The 26,170-nt window shown below is 38.6% G+C and overlaps 1 protein-coding gene across 1 annotated transcript in view; it reads right to left on the bottom strand.

The window, feature by feature from the left end:
- Positions 1-23,424, bottom strand: part of RB1 (RB transcriptional corepressor 1) — a 248,164-nt gene extending 224,740 nt beyond the window's left edge. The window contains 2 exon segments of the mRNA XM_037799633.1: positions 20,206-20,332; positions 23,109-23,424. Coding sequence (XP_037655561.1) covers positions 20,206-20,332; positions 23,109-23,236 — 255 coding nt within the window. The 5' untranslated portion in view covers positions 23,237-23,424.
- Between the last annotated feature and the right edge of the window lie 2,746 nt (positions 23,425-26,170).

Here is a 26,170-nt window from a genome sequence, read left to right on the forward strand (position 1 = left end):
ATCATGAAAATAAAACAACAACTTACTAATTGGAGAAGATATTTGGATGTCATATTAGCTGATAAGGGCTTAATATCCAGAATAAATAAAGAAATCCTTCAACATAACAAAAAAAGACAAACAACACAATTAAAAAGTGGGCCAAAGACTTGAACCAACATTGCTAAGCATGGAAAATCCTAGACCTGGTAATTCCACTTCTGTATTCCCAAAAACTAAGAACAAGGATTTGAGCAGATTTGTACAACAATGTTCACAGAGGCTTTATTCACAACTGCCAAAAAAGGTGGAAGTAAACCACACATCCATCAACAGATGAGTGGATAAGCAAAATGTGGCACGTGCATGTGCCATACGTACTCACACAATGGAATATTATTCAGCCATAAAAAGAAATGAAGTTCTGATACATGCTACAACAGGGGTGAATCTTGAAGACATCATGTTTAGTAAAATAAGCCAGACACAAAGGAACAAACATTTATGATTTCACTTATACAAAATACCTAGAATAAGCAAACACATGGAAAGAAAGTAGATTACAGGTTACCAGGGACTGGTGGTGGAAGGTAATTCGAAGTTATTACTTAATAGGTACAGAGTTTCTATTTAGGGTGATGAAAAAGTGCTGATAATTAATGGTGGTGATAGTAGCACATTATGGATGTAATTAATATGACTGAATTTTACATATGAAGGTGATTAAAATGGGAAATTTTGTGTTGTATGTCTGTTACCACAATAAAAAAATTTTAATGACAGAAAACATGTCAGTATCCAAAAAAAATGCATGGTATAATGCCTTGAAAGTTGGCATTCAAAACTATAAATTGTTACAAGATTCATAGTGTCCTCAAAATAAAACAAAATAAATTAGTTTATCACAAGAAGCCTAGCTGGTCTTAGACCTAAGATGAAAGTGAAAGTTCTTCCTTTTGTCATCATGGAGAAAGCATACTGTAGTAAACAATATTGGCCAACTATGAAAAATTTTAGGAAGTTAAAGACTTTAAGAAAAATAAATTCTAAAAGTAGGTAGTCTTACTTATATACTAGACATATATGGGTAGTTCATGATGAACTTTAACTATAAAACATTAAATGGTTGGAAAAAAAATAGAAAGAAGTGGTTTCATTAAAACATTTAAGAGAATGGAAAAGTAGAGAAATCAACAAAACCAAAAGTTGGTTCTCTGAAAAGATCAACAAAATTAACAAACTCAGTTTTACTGACTGTACCAGTTTGTAAACATTATGTCCCCCAGAAAAAGCCATGTTCTTTGATGCAATCTTGTGGGAACAGACATATTAGTGGGGATTAAGCTGGAACGTTTGGATTAGGGTATTTCCATGGAAATGCGCCCCACCCAACCATGGGTGATAACTCTGATTGAATAGTTGCCATGGAGTTGTAGCCCAACCCATTCAGCATGGGCCTTGATTAGTTTACTGGTGCACTATATAAGCTCAGACAGAAGGAGCGAGCTTGCTACAGCCAAGAGGGACACTCTGAAGAATACCCAGGAGCTGAGAGAGGAGCTGCAGATGAGAGACAGTCTGAAGACGGCCATTGAAAGCAGACTTTTGCTCCTGAGAAGCTAAGAGAGGACAAATACCCCAAGTGCAACTGAGAGTGACATTTTGAAGAGGAGCTACAGCCTAGAGAGGAATGTCCTGGGATAAAGCCATTTTGAAACCAGAACTTGGAGCAGATGCCAGCCACGTGCCTTCCCAGCTAACAGAAGTTTTCCAGACACCACTGGCCATCCTCCAGTGAAGGTACCCCATTGTTAATGCATTACCTTGGACACTTTATGGCCTTAAGACTTTAACTGTGTAACCAAATAAACCCCCTTTATAAAAGTCAGTCCATTTCTGGTGTTTTGCATTCCAGCAGCATTAGCAAACTAGAACACTGACTGAGAAAAAAAAAGAGGTAAGGTTCAAATTACTAAAATTATGAATGAAATAGGGACATCACTACCAAACTTATAGAAATAAAAATGTTAATAATAGAATGCTATGGAAAATGGTAAACCAACAAATTAGATAACTTACATGAATGGACAATTCCTAGAAAGTTATAAACTACTAACTCAAAAAGAAACAATCTGAACAGACCTATAACAAGTAAAGAGATTCTGCCAGTAATTTTAAAACTTCCCACAAAGGAAAGTCTTGGCTCAGATGGCTTCACTGGTCAATCCTACCAAACACTTAAAGAAAAAATTAACAACAATTCTTCATAAACTGTATGAAGAAGAAGGAGGAGGAGGGGGAGAAGGATGGGGAGGGGAGGGGGAGGAGGAGGAAGAAGAGGAGAAGGGGGAAGAGGAGGGGGAGGAGGAGGAGGAACACTTCCCAACTAAATCTCTGAGCTCAGTATAACCCTGACACCAAAATCAGATAAAAATATCACAAGAAAAAAAAGCTAACGACCAAAATCTCTTATGAATATAGGCACAAAAATCCTCAACAAAATACTAGCAAACAAAATCCAGCAATATATGAAAAGGATTATAACCATGACCAAGTTGGGACTTATCCCAGAAATGTAAGGTTGGTTTAACATCTCAAATCAATCAATGTAATCCACCGTATCAATAGGCTAAGGAATAAAACCAGATGATCATCTCAACAGAAGCAGAAAAATCATTTGACAAAAGCCAACACCCTCTAATGATAAAAACACTCAAGAACTAGAATAAAAAAGAACTTCCTCAACCTGATAAAGAGCCTCTACAAAAATACCTACAGCTAACATCATAGTGGTGAAAGATTGAATGCACTCCTTCCAAGATCAGGACAAGACAACAATATTTCCTTTCATCACTTCTATTAAACCACTGTACTGGAGGTTCTAGCTGAGGAAATTAGGCAAGAGAAAGAAAGAAAAGGCACCCAGAATAGAAAGGAAGAAATAAAGCTACCTCTCTTTGCAGACTTCATGATCTTGGATATAGCAAATCCTAAGAAAGCCACTAAAAACTATTAGAGCTAATAAATGAGTTCAGCAAGAAATTCAGTGTACAAGATCAACACGGAAGATTGATTTAAGTACCCCAATTTAGACATGCTCAATCTAAATCTGCATTCCTGTGGGTGGGAACCCACTGTAAATAGAACCTGTTGAAGATGTTATTTTTAGTTAATATATGGCCCAATTGAATAAGGGTGGGCATTAATTCAAATGACTGGATACCTTATAAAGAAAAGAAACCAGAAGCCACAGACAGAGAAGACCACAGAGAAGAGCTGGAAGTCAGCAGGAACCCAGAAGAGAAAGGAGAGGACATCAATATGTGATATGAGCCAGAAATTCAGGCCAAGGAACCCTATGGTTTGCAGCAAGCCACACTAGAACACTACCGACCCCAGAAGGAAGAAAGCCTTCTAGCCTCCAAAACCATGAGACAATAAATTCCCATTATTTAAAGCCATTTGTTATAGCAGGCCTAGAAAACAAAGACAATCAACATATAAAAACTAATTGTATTTCAATACACTAGCAATGACTAAACTGAAAATGAAATTAAGAAAATAATGCAGTTTACGACAGCATCAAAAAGAATAAAACATTTGTTTTTAATGTAAGGCTTGTATTCTGAAAACTAAAATATGTGTTGGAAGAAATTAAAGATGTCCCATGTTCATGGATTTCTAAGGCTTAATATTGTTCTGATGGCAAAACTCTCCAAGCTGATGTGCAGATTAATGCAATCCCTATAAAAATCATAGCTGCTTTTTTTTTTACAGACATTGATAAATTGATCCTAAAATCCATATGGAAATTCAAGAACCAGAATAGTCAAAACAATCTTTAGAAAGTGGAATGAAGTTGGGGGACTCAAGCATCCTGATTTCAAAACTTGCCACAAAGCTACAGGAATGAAGATAGTGAGGCAGTGGCATACGAAAAGACATTTAGTTCACTGGAATAGAATTCCGAGTCCAAAAACAAACCCTCATATGAATGGTCAATTATTTTTCAATAAGAGTGCCAAGACAATTCAATGGGGAAAGAACAGTCTTTTCCATAAATCGTACAGGGACAACTAGATATCCATATGGAAAAGAATAAAGTTGGATTCCTTCCTTATATCATATACAAGAGTTAACTCAGTGTGGATTACAATCATAAATGTAAAAGCTTAAAGCTACATAATTCTTAGAAGAAAAAAATTAAGTAAGTCAGTCTGCAGTTAGGCAAAGCCCTCTTAGATACAACAAAAACACAAGCAATCAAAGAAAAAATTAGATACACAGGACTTCATCAAAATTAAAAATGTTTCTGCTACAAATAACACCATCAAAAAAGTGAAAAGACAACCCACGGAATGGAAGAAAATGTCTGCAAATAATATATCTTGTAAGAGATTTATATCCAGAATACATAAAGAACTATTACAACTCAATAACAAAAAGAAAATATCTCAATTTTAAAATGGGCATAGGATGTGAATATACATTTCTCCTAAGAAGATTTATTTATATATACAAATGGCCAATAACCACAGGAAAAGATGGTCAACATCATTAGATCTGGGAAAGGCAAATCAAAATGACAATCATAAAATATCACCAGTATGGCTAGAATCAAAAAGATACAATAACAAGTGGTAGTGAGGATGTGAAGAAACTGGAATACTCATATATTGCTTGCAGGAATGTAAAATGGTACAGCTGCTTTGGAAAACCTCAAATTTTAAAAATATACTTATTACATCTTCCATGGAAATGTCAATGAATACAATATTCCCATCTGTGAATATTTTAAATGTTGAAATAAAAACTGGAAATGTGAAAAAATGTATTTATACACTTACTATACAACCTAGCAATTCTACTCCTATGTATATATCCAAGAGAAATGAAAACGCAAATCCATACAAAAACTGGTACACAAATGTCCATAGCTGCATTATTCATAATAGGCAAAAAGTAGAAACAACCCAAATGTCCATCAACTGACAGAAGGATAGATAAAATGTGCTACAGCTGTATAATAGAATGTAATTTGACAATAAAAAGGGAATGAAGTACCAATAAATGCTAAAACATAGATTAACACTGAAAATATGCTGAGTGAATGAAGCCAGCCACAAAAGACTACATACATGCACTGTATGATTCCATTTATATGCAATGTCCAGAATAGGCAAACCTACAGAGTCAGAAAGATCAATGGCTGCTTAGGACTGCGGGCGCTGCGGAAAAATGGAGATGAGCACTAATAGGAATAGGGTTTCTTTTGTGGAACGAAGAAAATGTTCTAAAATTGATTGTGATGCTGTCTGCTCGACTCTGGAAATATACCAAAAATCAGAGAATTGTACACTTTAAATGGATCAACTGTATGGCATATGAATTATATCTAAATAAGTTGTTAAACATAAGTGAAAATGTTTATGATTTTGCTTTGATCAACAATGCTATTTCAGAAATAATCAACACATGACCAAGGATAAGAAGTCAACCATAGTTCAATTCTCACATGCTACATCACTGACTCTGTACTAGATGTTAGGGAAGTCAGACACCTGTTGAGCAGCCATTGTCCGGAACTCACCTACCCACAACTCCTTCTCTAAAGAAGTCACAAACACACACTACGTGGCCACCCTCCACTACTCCCACCTCCTTTTCTGTTCTGTGCCATTCCACAACCTGGGGGAAATGCTAAGTCTAATGAAAAGGCCTGGCTAGACCTTAAACCCAGAAACCACGCACAAGCAGCCTCAGATGCTTATCCAAACAGGAATTCTCAATGGCTGGGCCCCATTCCCCCAACATGGATAAAAAGCACACTCAAAGAATACAGATTGATCTCTCTTTTCCAGTGCAAAGTGGGGTATGTAGAGCTGCCATCCATTCACCCCAACCCGGTGCAGTGTACAGCTACTCTGGGAGACCAGCCATAATGGTACTTCTTCCCCTGCTCTTATGAATTCTTTGTGCTGTGTAAGTAACAAAGATATTATTTGTTCTTCTGGGCTCTTTATACTCTTTATACTGTGCAAGTAATAATAAACTGATCTCTCTTCTCCGTTAAGAAGAGGGGCATGTGGGGCTGCCATCTACCAACCCTGACCCAGAGCAGTTTTGGCCACCCTTGGGAGACAGGCTGTGATGGGACTTCTTCCCCTGCTCTTTTGGATTCTATGTGTTCTGTAAGTAACCAGGAGGTTATCTGCCCCTCTGGTCTCAATACTGTGCAAGTAATAAAGAGATAATTTGCTGAAGGTTTCTGCTGTGCCCTGAACCTGTGTTTCCATGATGCATGGCTGCAGCAACTTGCTCTACACTGGACATATACAGAAAACAAAAGCAGAATCCATAATTTTTTTCATTTATAGTAAATAGACTATAAGCACAGAAACAAAATAACACTTGAAATTCAAACCAACCATTTTAAATGGTATATCACAATTGGAGAATTATAGAAAACTGTTATTAGGACACACTCAAAAGGAGTCTAAGGATTTAAAATAAAGAACCTATGTGTGCCGGTTTGAATGCATTATGACCCCCAAAATGCCATTATCTTTGATGTAATCTTGTGTGGGCAGACCTATCATGGTTCATTAGACTGTAATTCTTTGAGTGTTTCCATGGAGATGTGCCCCACCCAACTGTGGGTAATGACTCTGATTGGATAATATCCACGGAGGTGTTACCCCATCCATTCAGGGTGGGTCTAAATTAAATCACTGGAGCCATTTAAATGAGCTGACAAACAGAAGGAACTCAGTGCAACTGAGAGTGACATTTTGAAGAGGAGCTACATCCAAGAGGGACACGTTGAAGAATGCACAGACGTTGAGCGAGTAACTGCAGATGAGAAACCGTTTGAAGATGGCCTTTGAAAGCAGACTCCTGCTCCGGAGAAGCTAAGAGAGGACAAACACCCTAAAAGCAACTAAGAGTGACATTTTTGAGGAACTGCAGCCTAGAGAGGAACGTCCTGAGAGAAAGCCATTTTGAAACCAGAACTTTGGAGCAGATGCCAGCCACATGCCTTCCCAGCTAACAGAGGTTTTCCGGACACCAGTGGCCATCCTCCAGTGAAGGTACCCAATTGCTGATGTGTTACCTTGGACGCTTTATGGCATTAAGACTGTAACTGTGTAACCAAATAAACCCCCTTTTATAAAAGCCAATTCATCTCTGGTGTTTTGCGTTCTGGCAGCATTGGCAAACTAGAACACTATGAATGAATTTTAGAAACAAAGCATAAATAGATAAAAAATTAATTACCAAAAATCACATTAGCAAATATTTACTGAATAATTACAATAATCCAAAACTGTTCTAATACTTTATGGATATTATCTAATATAACCAACTTTATTAGATAGTTATTATTATTATTCTCATTTTATAAAGGAGGAAACTGAGGCACCAACAGTAAGTAGTCAATGGTGGGGATGGAATTCAAACCCAAAGCTGACTCTGTGCCCATGGTCTTAACTTCTCTACTATACTGCATCTCCTTCAAATGAGTAGAATCAATAGTAAATGCTCTGATGAAACCAGGAGAGGTCAGTATGGCTTGGAGAGATTAGGAAGCATTTCATAGAGAAATGCTGAGCCTTAAAAAAATAGAAAAGCTGAATCTTTAAAAATAGGCAGAATTTGGATTAAAAGAAGAGAGGGTATTCCAAGAAGGGGGAGATAGCATGAATAAATATACCAAGGGAAGAGAGCATGAGGCATTCGGAACCATCAATTAAAATTAAAAATAAGACTGGAAGGAAGGCTAAAGTAACAGACTATGGAGGGCACCAAACACTGGGAGAAGTTTGGATTTTATTCTATACATAACTTGGGGGTGGGCAGAGGAGGAGAGGAAAGATGGAGGAGTAGATTATGACAGGGTTATAAAGCTAAAAAATGTTTTTAAGTTAAAGGTGGGACAAACTGTGAAAACTAGTATTTTTAAAAGAACAGACAATAGGATGGATTGGAAGGAGGGAACACAAGAGACTACTTAGAAGTAGATAACGTAACAGTACAGACACAAGGTAGAGTTAGAGCAGTACTGCTGGTAAGAGAAAAGAAGGGGATAGATGTGAGAGGCAATACACAAAGCGAACTTGAAGCTGAGTGAATGAATTTAAAATAGAAAGGGCCTCTCTCTCTCTAACTAAGCCACCTTGGCGGGTGATCTCACTGCCATCCCCCCTACGTGGGACCTGACTCCCAGGGGTATAAATCTCCCTGGGAACGCAGGATATGACTCCCAGGGATGAATCTGGACCCAGCATCATGGGATTGAGAACATCTTGACCAAGATGGGGATGCAAAATGAAACAAAATAAAGCTTCAGTGGCTGAGAAATTTCAAATGGAGTCGAGAGGTCACTCTGGTGAGCATTCTTATGCACTATATAGATAATGCTTTTTAGGCTTTAATATATTGGGATAGCTAGAAGTAAATACTTGAAACTCCCAAACTCCAATCCAGTAGCCTTGACTCTTGGAGACGATTGTATAACAATGTAGCTTACAAGAGGTAACAGTGTAACTGTGAAAACCTTGTGGATCACACTCCCTTTATCCAATGTATGGATGGATAACAACAAAAACCCATTTTAAATATAAAGACATAAATAGGTAAAAAGTAAAATTTTGCAAAAATATATACAATGTAAACACTAATCAAAAGAAGGGTGAAATGGCTATACAGACAGCACACTTCTGAACAAAAACTATAAGTAGTGATAAAGACGGACATTACATAATGATAAAGGGGCCAATTCACCAAGAAGGCACAAAAATCCTATGTACCTAAGAATAGGGCTTCAAAACACGCTAATCAAAAATGGATAGAACTGAGAGGAGACAGACAATTCCAATTATACTTGGAGCCACCAACATTCCTCTCTCAGTAATGGAAAAAACAAGTGGAAAATTGCTAAGGGTATAGGAGATCTTAGCAACATAATCATCCAACTTGACCTAATTCACCTTTAGAGAACACTACCCAAGAAAAGCAGAATATACATTCTTTTTCAAGCACCCATGGGACATTTACTAAGGCTGACAACTTCTGGGACATAAAACAACCTCAACAAATTTAAAATCACTGAAAAGAATTGAAAAAGAATGGAACTAAACAAGAAATAAATAATAGAAAGATATCCAGAAAATTAGAAAACATTTGGAAATTAAACCACACACATTAAATAACCAATTAAAAAAGGAAGTCACAAGGGAAATTAGAAAATATTTTGAATTGAATGAAAGTGAAAACACAACATACCAAAATGTGTGGAATGCAACAAAATAGGTGCTTAGAGAGATCTATAGCATTAAATGCTTATATTAGAAAAGAATAAAACACTCAAGCCAATGACCTTCAGAAACCAGAAAAAAGTAAAAAAAAGGAAATTAAAACCTAAGCGAACAGAAATAAAAACTAGATAGTAGCAAAACCAATAAAATTGAAAACAGATAAACAACAGTAAAAAACAAAAGCCAGTATTAAAAACAAATCAATAAAATTAATAAAGCTCTAGTCAAACAGATCAAGAAAAAAGAGAGAAGGCACAAATTACCATTATTAAAGGGGACATGGCACATATCCTATAGTCATTAGAAGGATAATAAGGGAAAAGTGTGAAAACTTCCTTTCCACAAATTCAACACCTTAAATGAAATAAACTAATTCTGTGAAAGACACAAACTACTAATGTGCATTCAAGAATAGATAATCCAAAAAATCCTGTATCTACTATAGAAATTGAATCTGAAGTTAAAAACTATATCGTAAAGAAAACTCCAGGCACAAATAGCTTAGCTGATGAATTTTGCCAAGTGAATATGGTATATTCACCAAGATAGAACATGGGCTTGGCTGTAAAACAAGTCTCAATAAATTTTTAAAGTCTGAAAAACTATCAAATACAAGACCTTGACCTACATCTTTTGTGGAATAACCTGTGCATCTATTAGCACTGACAGCAATTACTGGGAGACCAAATCTAGGAATTAAAGTCTCCGTAATACTTAACTGAGAGAACACTAGTCTATATATCCACGAAGCTCAACAAACAGCAGGTAGGATAAAAGCAGAGAGCTACACGCAGACACATCATGGCAAAAATGTTCAAGGCCAAAGAAAAAGAAAATCTCAATAGCATCCAGAAAAAAATGACTTATCACATACAAGGGAACCACTATATGATTAACACTGACTTCTCATCAGAAACAATGGAGCTCAGAGGCAATAGGATGACATATTCAAAGTACTAAAAGAATAGAACTGTAAACCAAGAATCCTATATCCAACAAAGCTATCTTGCAAAAGTGAAGGCAAAATGAAGACATTCTCATATAAATAAAAACAGACAGAATCTGTTGCTGCCAAATCTGCCTTATAAGAAATACTAAGGCTAAAAAGAAGTAACATTAAACAATAATTCAATCCACATGAAAAAACATCACTAAAGGTAATTATATAAGCAATGATAAATCCCAGTACAATTGCGTATTTGTTTCTCTTTCTTCTCTTAAAAGATTTTAAAAGAAATTGTATTAAACAACACTTGTAAAATTTTATTGTTGGATCCACAACACATAGATATGTAATATATCTGACAATAACTACGTAACGGTGGGGAATGGGAATGAAGTAATATTGGAGTAAAGAAATGATACCAGATGGTAATTCAAATCCACATGAAAAAATGAATAGAACTAAGAATGGTAATTAAGAAAATTAATATATATATATAATCTCCTTAAATATATTTGTGCTCTCCTTTCTTCTCTTAGCTTCTTTAAAAGATATCAGAATGTATTAATGATAAGTATAACAATGCATTGCTGGATTTGTAACATATATAGACATCATATGTGAAACAATAGTAGTATAAAAAGACAAGAGGGAATGGAGCTACGTGTGAGTAAAGTTTCTATATTATTGGAATTAAGTTAGTACAAATAGAAGTCTATTTTGATAAGATATATATTGTAAGCCCTAGAGTAACCACTCAGAAAATAGCTCAAACAGTACAACAAATATTTAACTTAGGATTTCTGCTTCAAGTTATGATGGATTAACAGAGACCAGGTTTACTATACTCCCTGAATCAACTAAAAAAAAAAAAAAAAATATATATATATATATATACACACACACACACACACATATAGCAAAGAAAATATAGCATCCAAATTTCAATGTGCTGAAATGTAAACTACACATCAGAGTTTGAAGACAATGCAAAAAATAATGTAAACTATCTTCTTAATAATATTTAATATTGATTACAAGTTGAAATGATAATGTTTTAGATAGTGGGTTAAATAAAATATATTAAAATGAAAAAAAATTATTATTTCATATATAGAACAACACTCAGGACACAGGACATTGGGCAGTAACAGAGAATTTTTCCTGAAAGACAAAGCAACACACAATGTGAGCCTTGCAAGTGCTCAAACTAACTTCCCAGAGAAAGATTCCAGGCAGCAGTGCAAGGAGGGTAAAACTAGGGAGAATCCAGTGTCTCCCTGACAGAGCTGACAGGGCTGAGAGTCTGAGGAAATCCAGGCAGCTATAGAGTTCACAGTGCAATAAATCAAAGAGAAGACAACTGCATAGAGTAAAAACCCTGGAAATCTGCAAAGGATTCCCCTTAAGTAGTCTACTTGAGCAGGGATGAGTGCATGTAGGAAAGGAAACTATCAAAGGCCAGGGAATTAAGCACCCAAAAGGATTCAAGAAAACACTACTCACAGCTCACACAGGGCTAGGAATAGTGCCTGTTCCCAAAAGCCATAGAAGAAAACGTCATAGGAGAAAACGTCATAGGAGAAAACAAAGTAGGAGAAAACAAAGTAGGAGAAAGCCATAGGAGAAAACAAAGTAAACGGTCTAATTTCATCAGAGGTCTAATTTTATCAGGGTACATAACAATTAAAAAAATATTTTATGTTAAAAAATGCTAACCATCATCTGAGCTTCTAAGAGTTGTAATCTTTTTGCCGGTGGAGAGTCTTGCTTCGATGTTGATAGATGCTGGCTGAAAGTTGGGGTGTGTATTAGTCAGGGTTCTCCAGGGAAACAGAACCCACAGGAGATATCTGTAAATAGTATGAGATTTTATAAAAGCGTGGAGATGCAAAAGTCCTAATTTTGTAGGACAGGCTGCAAGCTTGTACTGTGATGAAGGTCACTCCAGAATAGGCTGGCTGGCTGGCTGAAGCAGAAGTGCAAGTTCTCTCTTCTGACTGATGAAGTCATCACCTCCCCCTTAAAAGCCTTCAACTGATTAGACTAAATGTCTCTTTGCAGAAGACATTACCCTCAGCCGACTGCAGATGTAATCAGCCATAGATGCAATCAACGCACGGATGATTTAAATCCACGAAATCTCCTCACAGCAAAAGATAGGCCAGTGCTTGCTTGACCAGACAACTGGGCACCACCACCTGGCCAAGCTGACACATGAACCTAACCATTAAAGGGTGGCTCTGCAATTTCTTAAAATAAGACAGCAGTGAAGTTTGCTGCATGGATTAATTCTTCCTTTCACAGAAGATTTCTTGTAGCATGCAATGCTGTTTGATAGCATTTTACCCACAGTCATACTTCTTTCAAAATTGGAGGCAATCCTATTAGTGCTATATCAACTAAATTTACGTAGTATTCTAAGTCCTTTGTTCTCATTTCAACAATGTTCACAGTATCTTCATCTAAAAGAGATTTCATCTCAAGAAACCACTTTCTTTGCTCATCATTAAGACGCAACTCTTCATCCGTTCAAGTTTTATCATGAGATTGCAGCAATTCAGTCACATCTTCAGGCTCCATTTCTAATTCTAGTTCTCCTGCTATTTCTACCACTTCTGCAGTTTCTTCCTCTACTGAAGTCTCAAACCCCTCAAAGTCATCCATGAGGGTTTGATTCAACTTATTCCAAACTCCTGTTAATGTATGTTGATATTCTGATCTCCTCCCATGTACCAGGAATGTTCTTAATGGCATCTACAATGGTGAATCCTTTCCAGAGGGTTTTCAATTTACTTTGCCCAGATCCATGAGAGGAATCACAATCTACAGCAGCAATAGCTCTACGAAATGTATTTCTTCAGTAATAAGACTTGCAAGTCTAAATCACCCCTTGGTTCATGGGCTGCAGAATGGATGTTGTGTTAGCAGGCAGGAAAACAATATTCATCACTCTGTACATCCTCATCAGAAATCTTGGATGACCAGGTGCATTGTCAATAAGCAGTAATATTTTGAAAGGATTTCTTTTTCTGAGCAGGTCTCAATAATGGGCTTAAAATACTCAGAAAACCATGCTGTAAACAGATGTGCTCTCATCTAGGCTTTGCTGTACCATTATATACAGCACAGGCAGAGTAGGTTAAGCATAATTATTAGGGGCCTTCAACTTGAAGTCACCAGCTGCATTAGCCCCTAACAAAAGAGAGTCAGCCTGTTCTCTGAAGCTTTGAAGCCAGGCACTGACTTCTCCTCTCTAGCTATGCAAGTCCTAGATGCCATCTTCTTCCAATACAAGGCTATTTTGTCTGCATCAGAAATCTGTTATTTAATGTAACTACCTTTATCAATTACTTTAGCTAGATCCTCTGTATAACTTGCTGCAACTTCTACATCAGCATTTGCTGCTTCACCTTGCACCTTTATGTTATGGAGACAGCATGTTTCCTTAAACCTCAGGAACCAACCTCTGCTAGTTTCAAACTTTTCTTCTGCAGCTTTCTCACTCCTCTCGGCCTTCACAGAATTGAAGACAGTTAGGGTCTTGCTGTGTATTAGGGTTTGGCTTAAGAGAATGTTCACTAGTTTGATCTTCTATCCAGACCACTAAAACTCTCTCCACATCAGCAATAAGGCTGTTTCACTTTCTTATCATCTGTGTGTTCACCAGAGTAGTATTCTTAATTTACTTCAAGAACTTTTCCTTTGCATTCACAACTTGGCTAAATGTTTGATACAAGAGGCCTAGCTTTTGGCCTATTTCAGCTTTCGACATGCCTTCCTCACAACACTTAGTCATTTCTAGCTTTTGATTTAGTGAGAGATGTGCGACTCTTCCTTTCAATTGAACAGTTAGAATCCACTGTAGGGTTATTAATTGTCCTAATTTCACTTTAGTTGTGTCTCAGGGAATAGGGAGGCCCAAAGAGAGGGAGAGAGACAGAGAAATGGCAAGTCGGTGGAACGGTCAGAAGACACAACATTTACTGATTAAGTTCACCATCTTATATGGGTGCAGTAATTGGCATCCCCAAAATAATTACAGTAGTAACATCAAAGATCACTGGTCACAGATCAGCATAAGAGATATAATAATAATGAAAAAGCTTGAAATATTGAGAGAATTATCAAAATGTGACACAGAGACACAAAACGAGCACATGCTGTTGGAAAAATGGTGCGGACAGACTTGCTCAATGCAAGGTTGCCACAAACCTTCAATTTGTAAAAAAACACAATTACCTGTGACATGCAAAACACCTGTATCTGTGATGAAAAGCACACCAGATGTGGCTTCCAATTGACAAAGATACTGGCATAAGAGGCTCCAGTGTTCTTTTCCCCATAGAATCTTTGAACACCTAGCAAAACTGACAGAGCCATTTTCCTCAAAACCCTGGAAAACAGTCAAAGGGTTGCAGCATAGTGTGAAGCGGGCCTGTATTCCCAGTGAGGGTCGCTGGCCATGTTCCAGAGGGAGCAGAGTAACTCCTATGTTTATCATGGGGTGCCTGTAGGTCGGTTCCATTAATCTATTGGGTGGCAGCCTGAAGATTTAACCAGGATACACATCTCAGGTTCACCATCCCAGAACGTGCCATGCGGGTAGAAGCAGCTTGAGGCAGCTGACGCAATGTGAAAAATAGACTGGAAAAACAAAATGTGGTATACACATACAATGGAATATTTTTCAGCTGTAAAAAGGAATGAAGTTCTGACAAATACGACAACATGGATGAACCTTGAAGATACCATGTTGAATGAAATAAGCCAGACACAAAAGGACAATTATGGTATGATCTCACTGACACGAAATAATTAGAATAAGCAAATTCACAGAGTTAGAAACTAGAACACAGGTTACCAGAGGCCAGGGTAGGGGTAGGGAATGAAGAGTTCATGCTTAATTGATAGACTTTCTGTTCGGCATGATGGAAAAGTTTTGGTGTGGATATGCGTGATGGTGGTGCAACATTGTGAATGCAAATGGCACCACTAAATTGAGTATTAGAATGTGGTTCAAAGGAGAAATTTTAGCCTGTGTATATGTCACTAGAATGAAATTAAAAAAAAAAAACCATAGCATTGTACAACACAAACAGTGAACCCTAATATCAACGATGGACTGTAGTTAATAGTACAATTATAATATTCTTTCACCAATTGCAACAAATGTAACCACATTCATGCAAAGTGTTAACAACAGCGGGGTATATGGGAATTCTGTATTTTCTGCATGATTTTTCTGTAAACTCACAATTTTTCCGATAAATTTTAAAAATAATAATATTAATAATGAATGAGGACTGCCCCCTAATGTCTGAAGGCATTCCAAGTACAGGACTTTTATCAGCTTGTATGAAGTTGAACATGTGACCATGTGCATATGAATATATAAGGATCCTACCATACAAGCAAACAATGGTTGAAATGTTGAAAGAAAAAGATTATTATTATACCTATTGGTCACTTTTGGAGGATTATTGTTAGGGAGCAAAATCATTAACTTGAAAACTAGTCAATAAAGACAAAGCACGAAGCACTTATCCTACCTTTCTTATACGAACTGTACTTCAGAATAACAATAGTTGATGAAGGAAAGTTTCTCTTTACAGAATTCCAGCTAATAATTGAAGAAGGAATGAGAGAGTTAGATCACCATTTAGCAACCCCTAATGAATCCAGTCAATGATCATCAACCATTGCTGACATCACAAAAAGAAAGATAACCTGACATTTGTACCTACTGATGGGCATACACATACATCTCTATACAACATCACGTCTGAAGTATTTCTTCCAGAAAATGCCAAACCAAGACCTGATCAGGCCTCTAGATCTAACTCTCCACTTCCATGAAACACAAGGGGTTAGAAGAATGTGTGAAATAATGAAGGAGATGCCATTTGTAAAATACAGAAAACTCTCTAAGACCAAAAAAAAACAAAACAGTTTCTTCAACAAACAATAAGAGAGAGAGGAAAAGAGGGAGGGAAAGAGGAGAAACCTGCAGATTAAAAACACTTAAGAGACAAATCAACCAATCACAATGTATAGACATTATCTGAATCTTGATTAGAACATGGCCTTTCTGAGGGACTAACAGATCCAAACCAGCACAATACCTATGTATTGAGCCCCCCATATTTAAACTCAGGACACTCAAAGCTCCAGTGAGCTTCAATGATTGAGAATATACATCACTGTTGTTCTGGGAGTGAGACGCATTTGACTCCACCTGGAGAGGATACAGAAGCTTGTGTTTGAGACCCTCTCAGTCCCGCCCGATGCATCACTTCTGGTTTCTTCTCATTTGCATCCTTTTCATACAAAAAAAAAATTTTTTTTCCTCTTAAGTATAGTCCTTTCAGTGAGTTCTGTGGGTCATTCTAGCACATTATCAAACCAAGGCAGGGTCGGAACTCCCAAATTTGTAGCCAGTTATTAAGAAGTGTGAGCAACTTGGGTCCCCAACTTGCCACTGGTGCCTGAAGGACAATCTTGCAGAGGACCGCATGAAACCTGTAGTCTAGCCTATCTCTGAGTAGAGTCAGAACTGAATTAACTGAGTGACTCTGCAGTCTTTGCATTTGCTGAATGAAGTTTCTGATACCAATACATTTGGTATCAGAAACTGTTGTGGAAATTGTAGAATGTTTTTGATAACCTTTACAGACCTTTCATTATCATATAATTTTAAACTAGGTATTCTGCTTTTTAAGTTCATTAGGGTTGTTTTTAAAACTCCCTTGAAATTTCTGTAGCACGACAAGTACGGAATGCATAGCATTCTTCCAATTTCAAACTGTTCTTTTCAATTTTCTTTCTAAATATAATGACCATATCACAAAAACAAGTGCTTCTATCAAGGACAATATCTTTCAAAGCTCTTTGAAATATGTATGTTATAATCCCCAAAACTCTATAAGGTTGACATTCACACATTATTATTTCTGCTTTATAGATGAGCTAAGACTCACATAATTAACTAATTTTGCCTAAAACCATACAGCTACAATGTAACTAAAATCAAAGTTTTCCAATTTAAGATAGAAGGCCTTTTCTGTTCTACCATGCTGCCATTCAAGATGCAGAAAGAGAGCCAAAATTCTAAAAGAACTGATTTACTAAGTTGTCACAATTGAACAGCACTCCTGGTCAATTTCTTAATGGAAAGTCCCTTATGCACATACCATAAGCATGAACACAATCTAATTTTACAACAGCAAACACATATTATACACTTATTAAACATTTAAAGAAAAAGGAAAAAACACTTTTCTAGGCCAAATATCACAAAATGTTCCTTAAAGATGATTAATATATGCTTTCATAAATGCACAAAGAAACCCTGACTCCCAAGAACTTAAAAATAAGAATTTTAGCAAAAGTTTAACATGAAAATCACTACACATTCATATAAAAATGCAAACATTTTAACTAAGTTCTCCTGAAAAATTACTGAATGATAAATTTTTCCATGGCAGTTCTGAAGTCAAATTATTCTGCCTGCATGACACTAATAAGAGTTTTATGTACATTAATTTATGTAATCCACACAATTACTCTAAGATCCAGAAATTATCACTAGCCCCTTTTACACATAAGAAAACCAAGGGTTGGAGATTTTAAGTAATTTGTTGAAGATCATGGAGCTAGTAAATGGCAGATCTGAGACTTGAACCAGATCAGTCTGACTCCAAATCCTTGATTTTAATCCATCCTCCATCCCAATTAACATCACCTAAATTCAGTTGCCAAAAAGTCTGCCCTGAGTTATCACATTCCCCTTCTTGCTTCAAAGGAAATAATCAATTGCCACTAGAATAGGTGCATAGAAACAGGTTCATTTTGTCATTATATCCCCTTCTCATCACACACTCCATCCCATTCTCCCTTAGAAATTATTGTATAAATTAGGGTCAAATTCTCAGGCCAATCTTCAAAAATTAAACTATCACTTAAAACAATATTTCCAAGGAATAGATCTACTGAATTATAGCTGGACAGCAGGGCATCTTCCTCTGTCATACTTCCCAGTGAAAAGGTACTCCAAGTGCTAAAGGTAACATGAAATTCCTTTCTTGCCTTCCTCCAGCACACAACCAGGAATGATTTCACACATCCTAGGTCCCCATCAGGAGCTCCATGAGGAAATGAAATTTAAATTGAGGCAGCTCCCAGGAAAGGTGGAGGGAAAGCCAGGAGGAGAAAAGGGTAGGACAAGAAAACAGTAGCATTTATTCACATATGTAATCAAGTCAGAAGCCCAAAAGGGCCTTCACTATTAAAACTATTACTCTATATTAGTACAAAAAAAGGTTTTGTGTGGACTAGCCTGGAACTCTACCTACCATATTGCACTTACAAATTTAGAACACAGTCAACTGATAAACTGGGAACTACCTGTATTCACCAATGCTCTAAAATCAGTTACCTGTCCCCAACTTTCTGAAAACTAAAAGTCTAGTACTTTAGGAAAAGAGAGAGGTGAAGGAGTTATGAGTCCCTTTAACTACATATACTTTGTACATGAAGTATACAAATCAGAGGAAATATATATTAGATGCTTTGGGACACTAATACCAAAGACATCATCCAAGATACTTTAGTACCCTTCTCTTTTTAAATAGGGAGCTTTAAGGATATATTCCAATCTTTGGAATTGTGGGACTTATTTTCTCTTTTTTATTACCAGAGATTATTTAAATGGTTTTAAATGGTTACTTTTTATGGTATTTATATAAACATATTTTCCTGTGTTGATCTGATCAGTGAAAACAAACATACACTCATACAATGCTGATGAGAAAGTAAATTCATTAAAAGGGTCTGTATGGAACACAATTTAGCAATAATTATCAAGAGTCTTACAAAAGTTCATAGCATTTGACTCAGTAATTCCACTTGTAAGCATTTATTCCAAGGAAATAATCACAGAGTCATTCATCAATTCATTTAACAAATTACCAAGAACTTACTTTACGCCAGGAATTATTCTTAAACATATAGCACTGAAAAGTTGGGAAAAAACCAAATGCACAATAATAGTAAGAATTAACTAGTTAGAATACATCTATGCATCCAATGGATAAAATATTATACTACCACTAGAAACAATGTTATCAAAGAATATTTAATGCCTAAGAAAATGCTCATGGTTTGTTAAGCAGAGAAAAAGAGTAATATTCCAAACCATAAGTAACTATATGTAACTATACGCATGATTCCAGATTTGCATTTGAGATCTTACTAGACAGAGACCATGGACAGGTTACTCAACCTGTTGTACCTCAGTGTCTCCGTCTGTTTAACAAAGATTTTACATTTAAATGCAAAGTGAGGATTTTACATTTTACATGTTAAATGAAAACCACATTTGACATGTAAAATAAAGATTTTATATTTCAAATCTCAATGGATTATTAAATGAGTTATTTGCAAAGTATTTATCATACATCCCCCCTCCCCATATAAAGCACAAGGTAGGTAGCTGTCTACTGTTATTATCATACACATGCAAACAAAAAAACTGGAAGAAATAATTTCAAAATATTATCAAAGACCCTGAATTCTAACAAAACTCAGGAAATCAGGATAATCAGGAAATATGAAGGCTGACTGCAAATTATATTACAAGATATTAAAAATTATTTTATGAGATGAGGTTGTGTTTTTTTTTAAATCCTTATAACAGAAATATAGAGTGACATATACATGGATAAAATGATATGATGTTTTAAGATTTGTTTTAAAATACTTAGGTCAGGGGCTTATTGGGAAAATTTTCTTAAAATTTTGTTAATGCTATTAAAGGTAAATTACCTATAGATAATGGAATTACTACTAGTGGAATTACTACTAGCTTTTATTTATATTTTTCTATTTTTCAAATTTTCTACAATGATTCAAAGTTATTCTTAAATGAGAAAAAAAGTTTTCAAAAAATTGTAAGAAAATCCTTACCAATACTCCATCCACAGATGAAATTTTCTTCCATATTAACCAAGCTCTTTCTCTGACACAATCTGGTATCTTTAATTTCTGACACAATGCAACAAAATCAGGTTCTTCACTTTCTTCAAACTCAAGCCTATACAAGTGAAAAAATATATATAATAGACACACACTTATAAGTCAAACTGATTTAGTAAACATTTATTTCAAAGGTTTGCACATAATAGCACTGCTCTGAAAGATAGCATTACTACATACTTTAAGATATTATTTTTATCTTTGAAAAAAAAATTACACCTATAATTTAAACATACATTTATCTCTCTCATTGTTTTTCCAAAATAAGGACAACAGACAGTGAAAAATATTTGCTGGCATGGTGAATACCATATACTTCAGAGCAGTAAAATAGCTCCCAGAAGGAAAGTAAGCATAATAGCTAAAGCTATTTGGGGAAATCGAGATAATGATAAAAGCAAGAAGAGATAAGCCTACAGATGATATTACAGAATCAAGTCAATGTCAGTGACTTAGTTAACATGAGGTCCACACTTACCAATGTTTCACTTATTTCTATCTACTAGCATTTCTTGATGATTGATTAACTTGATAAAAATTATTTCTACATTTATTTCAACCCTTTCTCCTTGATCTTCCTTAACAAAGATAAGCATTAATAAATCCTACTCGGCTAATTTCTTTTCATTCAATATTTATTTATCATTTAATAATCATAATAGTAAGAGAATAGCTAATAATTTTTGAGTATTTACTATAACTCTGCACAAAGCATCTTAGATGCCTGGTTTCACTGAATCCCCACATCAGCCCTATAAAATTCTCTTTCTCTTCTTATCCTTGTTTTATAGATGAGTAAGCCAAATCAAAGAAGTTAAAGCACTCACCTGAGGTTACTGCCAGTCAGTGGTAAGGCAGGATATGAACCTAGCAGTCTAACTCCACAATCTATGCCCTAGACCACTGTTCTATACTGCTCTATACTGTTCTATACTCTCCTTGAAAACAAAATTAACTTTTGATTATCTCAACAATGAAAGTGGTGTGCTGTTCCTGGTGACAGATTCCCTTCCAACTTCATCACTTAGGCCAGAGATGATGCAACAGAAACATGATCTCAACTCTCAAGGTAGAAACGGACCTTTGTCACTGGAAATGCAGTTGGAACAGGGCCCTGAATTTATCCCTAATCAAGTTTGTCTGCCTCGGATTGCCAGGCAGTGGTCATACTCTTGCTAAGTACTTAATCTACAGTTTTCGATTGCCCATGCTAATGGATAGTCAAGAGCAGATATATATTGTATCATTTTTAAATAAAAGAGTTTGTCCAGAGAACTTTTTGCTGGGGTGGAAAGGGTGGGATGAAGGAAACAAAGTCTTTCTTTTCCCAGGTGACTGCCAGAACTTCAAATATTTCTGGTTACCCCATAATAATTCTTTAGAGAAGATATTACCTCTCTTTCCAAAGGGAAATTTTCAAGTATTGGACACATCAGAATTTAATCAGAAACTAAAGTGTGATGTCTCTCAGAATATCCCCCAGACCTGTTTTTTGTTTGTTTGTTTTTCACTTTTTCCTAGTGGGTATGATTTTTTACTTGACCCCTAAGACAGTAGATTTAAATATAAGATTTTTTGATAGCCTTCCACAGGCCATTTCCAAAAGCCCTTCTCAAACTTTTACAATTGGGCATGAATTCTGTTAATGGCTGGGGACTGGAAAGAAATGTACAATTTAGTGAGGGACTTGGGACTTGGTGATGGACCAGAATGGGGGAGTGAGTAATGAGGCAGAGAAATGAGTCCCATTCTTCTGCAATGCATCTGTAGTCTCAAAGCAGAACAAGCGCTGACAAGAAGGAATAAGGACAAGTATACACTATTCAGTCTTAACAACTTAACCCATTAAAAAAAAAACACAATCAAAAAACAATAATAAAATATTGCAATACAAATAAATACCTCCGTCATACACATGGACTTACTTGAATTTAGATCCCACTAAGTCGGAGAGGAACAAAAAGTTTCCTGTGCGCACAAGAACATCACCAGTTTTGTCTCCAAAACAAACAAAAAAGCAAGCAAGCAAAAAAACAAACAAACAAAAAAAGAGGCCGCTGGGATCCCTGCTTCCTAAAAGCACCTCCCCCCCCCAAAAAAAAAGCAAAATGGAAGAAAAAATGAGATATGTGGAGGCAGACTAAGACGCAAGAAGAATTTTATCCGAAGGAGGAGAAAAAAAAGAAAGAAAAAGTTTAGAAACTTTTCAGCACTTGCGCTAATGCCTCAGAAAGCTTCTGCCCCTATCCCAGTTCCTCTAAAGCGTTATGCGCCGCCAGTCGCTACAGACGCCTCTGAACCCCAAACAAGCCCGAAAGCTTCTCGAGTCTCCGGCCGCAGCGTCCTCCGAGGCTTCTGCGGCCTCTCCTAGGATGCAACGCACATCCCGAGGAGGAAAATGCTCGCAGCTAGCATCGCATGGGACCAAAACAGAAAGTTCAACTGCCACCCGGGTGCTGCATCGCCCGAGGGGAGGAAAACTCGCTTCCTCTCCCGCTGACGCCGGCAGGTCACCGTTCCGCCTGCGAGGGGCTCGCAGCGCCCCGCCGCCTCCCTGCCCCGCAGGAGGGAAGCCGGCACCTGTCACTTCGCTCAGAGACCCGAGCCCCACCCACCCGACACCTGTCAACCTGGAGCCGAGACCCCTCCCGGCGCCCCGACCCGCGCCCCTGGCAGGGTCCTGGCGACACTCCGCCCGGGGCAAGGGGCGCAGGCAGCCAGCCTCCCCCCGCCGGGTCCGGGAGACCCCCGCGAGGACGCCGCGGCGCCCACCCCGCTGCACCGTGGGGACGCCCAGCCCGGGTGCCGGCCGGGGCGGTGACTCCATCGCTCACCCGGCCACAGGCAGCTCCTCGAGGCCGCTGTCCTGCTCCGGGTCCTCCTCGGGAGGGGGCGGCGGCGGCGGCGCCGGGGGTTCCACAGCGGCGGCGGCGGCCGCTCTTCGTGGGGTTTTGGGCGGCATGACGCGCTCCCACGGCGGGAGCAGCGAGCAGTGGAGGCCCGCGGGGCAGGGGGCCGCGCGCACACCTCGGGGCGCGCCCCGTCCGCGCTCGGCTCCCGTCACAAAAATGATATGAACGTCCCCTGGGAAGAGCCGGCCGAGCCCTCCCCCGCCCGGCACCGGAGCCCCGCGTCCAACCGCGGGAAAACGTCACTTCCGCCCGCGGCGTCACGTCCGCGAGGCGCCGGGGCCCGTAGGCGTCTGGCGGGGACCCGGGCGCCGGGGGGTGGGGGCGGGAGCGGGCGCGCGAGCGGGGTGTGCGGCGAGCCCGGGCCTGTGGAGGCGCTGCCCGGGGGCGGTGGCCACCGCCGGAACCTGGGTCCCGGGTTAGCTCTCCCTTCCAGGCTGGGGCTCCCGGAATAGGGCGTTAAAAGGAGCCCGGTGGGTGCGATTGGGCCCTCAACTCTTATCTGCGAGCGGGATCGGAGCCGACGCGCGGGCCCGCGGGGATTATCAGGCTCCCGCACCCTCTCGCCTCGCAGCCAGGCTCCGCCCGCCCAATCCGTTAGCGAGCTGGTCAGAAAAAACCAAACACGCCTGTTCCTTCAGCAAACGTTTATGGAACCCCTAGGGGCTGAATCTTTGCCAATCCCCGGAGGATGCGAAATGTAGGACAATTACGGGCCTTTGGGGAATCCGCGGATAGGGTAGGCAGGGGTTTTGTGGGTAAAGAACAAGTAAACAGGATAGTGTGATGCATGTCTTAACGGGAGGGACCATCCAAATGACTGAGAGATCATCAGAGGGGAAGTGGCAGTTGAATAAAAGTTTGCCGAATATATGTGTCTGTGTGTGTGTGTACATATATGCATATGTGTGCGTGTATTTTAAGGAGGGCTAGCTGTGTGCCAGGGACATTGCTGGCCACATTCCATAATAATGTTTTTTTAATTCTCAGAGACAACCCTTCAAACCCTTCCACTTTCCAGATGGGGAACCAGGCTCAGGAGTTCATTAAATGTCCCAAAACCACAGAGCTGATGGGTGGCAAAAGATTTGAACCCAAGTATGTTTGCTTCCAGTTATCCATTACATTATGTTGATGAGGAAAACGCCAAGAAGAAAGAAATGATGAGTGCAAAGGCATAAAGACATCAAAAAAGAACTTGCGGTGGCTGCCACTCCCAAAAGTTAGCTTAAAAGCTGCATCTCTTTTGTCTGTTGGTCTTTATTTATAATAATGGGTTTTCTAGTTGGAGTAGATGGTTTTCTCCTTCTGGCGGATGCTGTTGATTGCCTACCTCAGAGATGCCCAACTGAGGTGGCTGTGAATGACATACAGTTGTGCTCCTTTGTAAATTCCCTCTGTCTTAGAATAGCTGAGCACCGTCTGAGGCAGCGGAAGACTTCAAGTAGGTCCTGGCTAAAAGCCTCATGGGTTTATCCCAGAGTGCCATACAATGGAATTATCATTTTCTATGTATATCATGATATATGCCAGGATGTGAAAAAAGTTAGCAAGAACTGGCCCACCCAATAGCCGGAAACCCTGCCTTGGAGGCCCAGCTTGTGAGGATATAGGGTCCAGGCCCAGCCCCAGCCCCAGAGAGTGAATATGATTAAAATGGCAAACCCCATTCCCCTTGCCTGCAATTAGTTTAGACACGAGCTATTTTAGTTTCCTGGGCTGCTCAAGCAAATACGTGAAATGGGTCTGGTTAAACAATGGGAATTTATCAGCTCACTGTTTTGAAACTAAAAGAAAGTCCAAATCAAGGCTTCAAGGTGATGCTTTTTCCCCAAAAACTAGTGTTCTGGGGCTGGCTGTTGGCAGTCTTTGGTCACATGGCAAGACACATGGGAGCATCTCCTGGTCTCTCCCTTCTCTTTCGAGTTCCATGGATTTTGGCTTCTGGTTTCCTCCTTTGTGGCTTTCCCTCTCTGTGTCTGAATTCCACTCCACTTATAAAGAACTCCAGTAATAGAATTAAGATCCATCCTGATTGAGGTGGGCCAGGCCCTAACTGAAGTAACCTCATAGAAAGATCCTACTTACCAGGGATTAAATTTAAGAACATGTTTTTCTGGGGTACAGCTTCAAACCACCACAGGACCTCAGGATGTAGTTTTGGCTTTGGGAAGATGAAGGTTAGTCTGCTGGGAGACTGATAAGATGAGATACAGGGATGATACAGTTCTTCCTCTACTTCATAACTCTTGTCATGAGGATATGACACTAGTAATTGCTGCAGCCACTGTGGCCTGAGGCAAGCAGACTGAAATGCTGAGGATGGTGCGGTAGGATTATCAAAAGAATCTGGGTCTTTGGTGACATAATTGAGCCTCTGATCTGACAGCCCTGGAGCTGACTGCAACTGAGCTGGAATTTTCAGTTGTTTGCAGAAAGTGTCATGACTGACGATACTTCTGTGATCCCCTTCAGGATAGAAACCAAATCTTGGGCAGCCTTGAAGCTTCAGTCTCTTGTTGAGCCCACAGTAGCGGATGGTTTTCTTGAAGGTGGGGAGGGCAGAAGAGGTGAGGAAATTCTGGAAACTGAAGTAACCTCTCTTCATGAGATTGGTTTTATTTAAGCCCAGTATATCAATGTCTGGATTTACCACAATTAGGATAAAAAGAGATTTCTCAATTTACAAAAGGATGTGTATTTTTACCACGGATTCCTTTAACTATGTTCCTCATACTTTTTAAATGCATTTTCCTTACACACGACTCACAAGCAATTGAGTAAATCAAAATCATCACATCTTCCCCCACGGCTTTCTGTTGCACTACCAAAGAGGTGTTAGAGGATCTGCACATTCTTAAAATACTTTTCCTCTGATCTTTGCCAGCCTCCATGGCTGTTTTGAGACTAGTGCCGTAAGACCTAAAAACACTCTTTCTTAGATTTTCTATCAGTAGAGAGAACTCTCTTTAGCTTGAGCCCTCTTC

Source organism: Choloepus didactylus, chromosome 12 (genome assembly GCF_015220235.1).
Source record: "Choloepus didactylus isolate mChoDid1 chromosome 12, mChoDid1.pri, whole genome shotgun sequence".
NCBI lineage: Eukaryota > Metazoa > Chordata > Mammalia > Pilosa > Megalonychidae > Choloepus > Choloepus didactylus.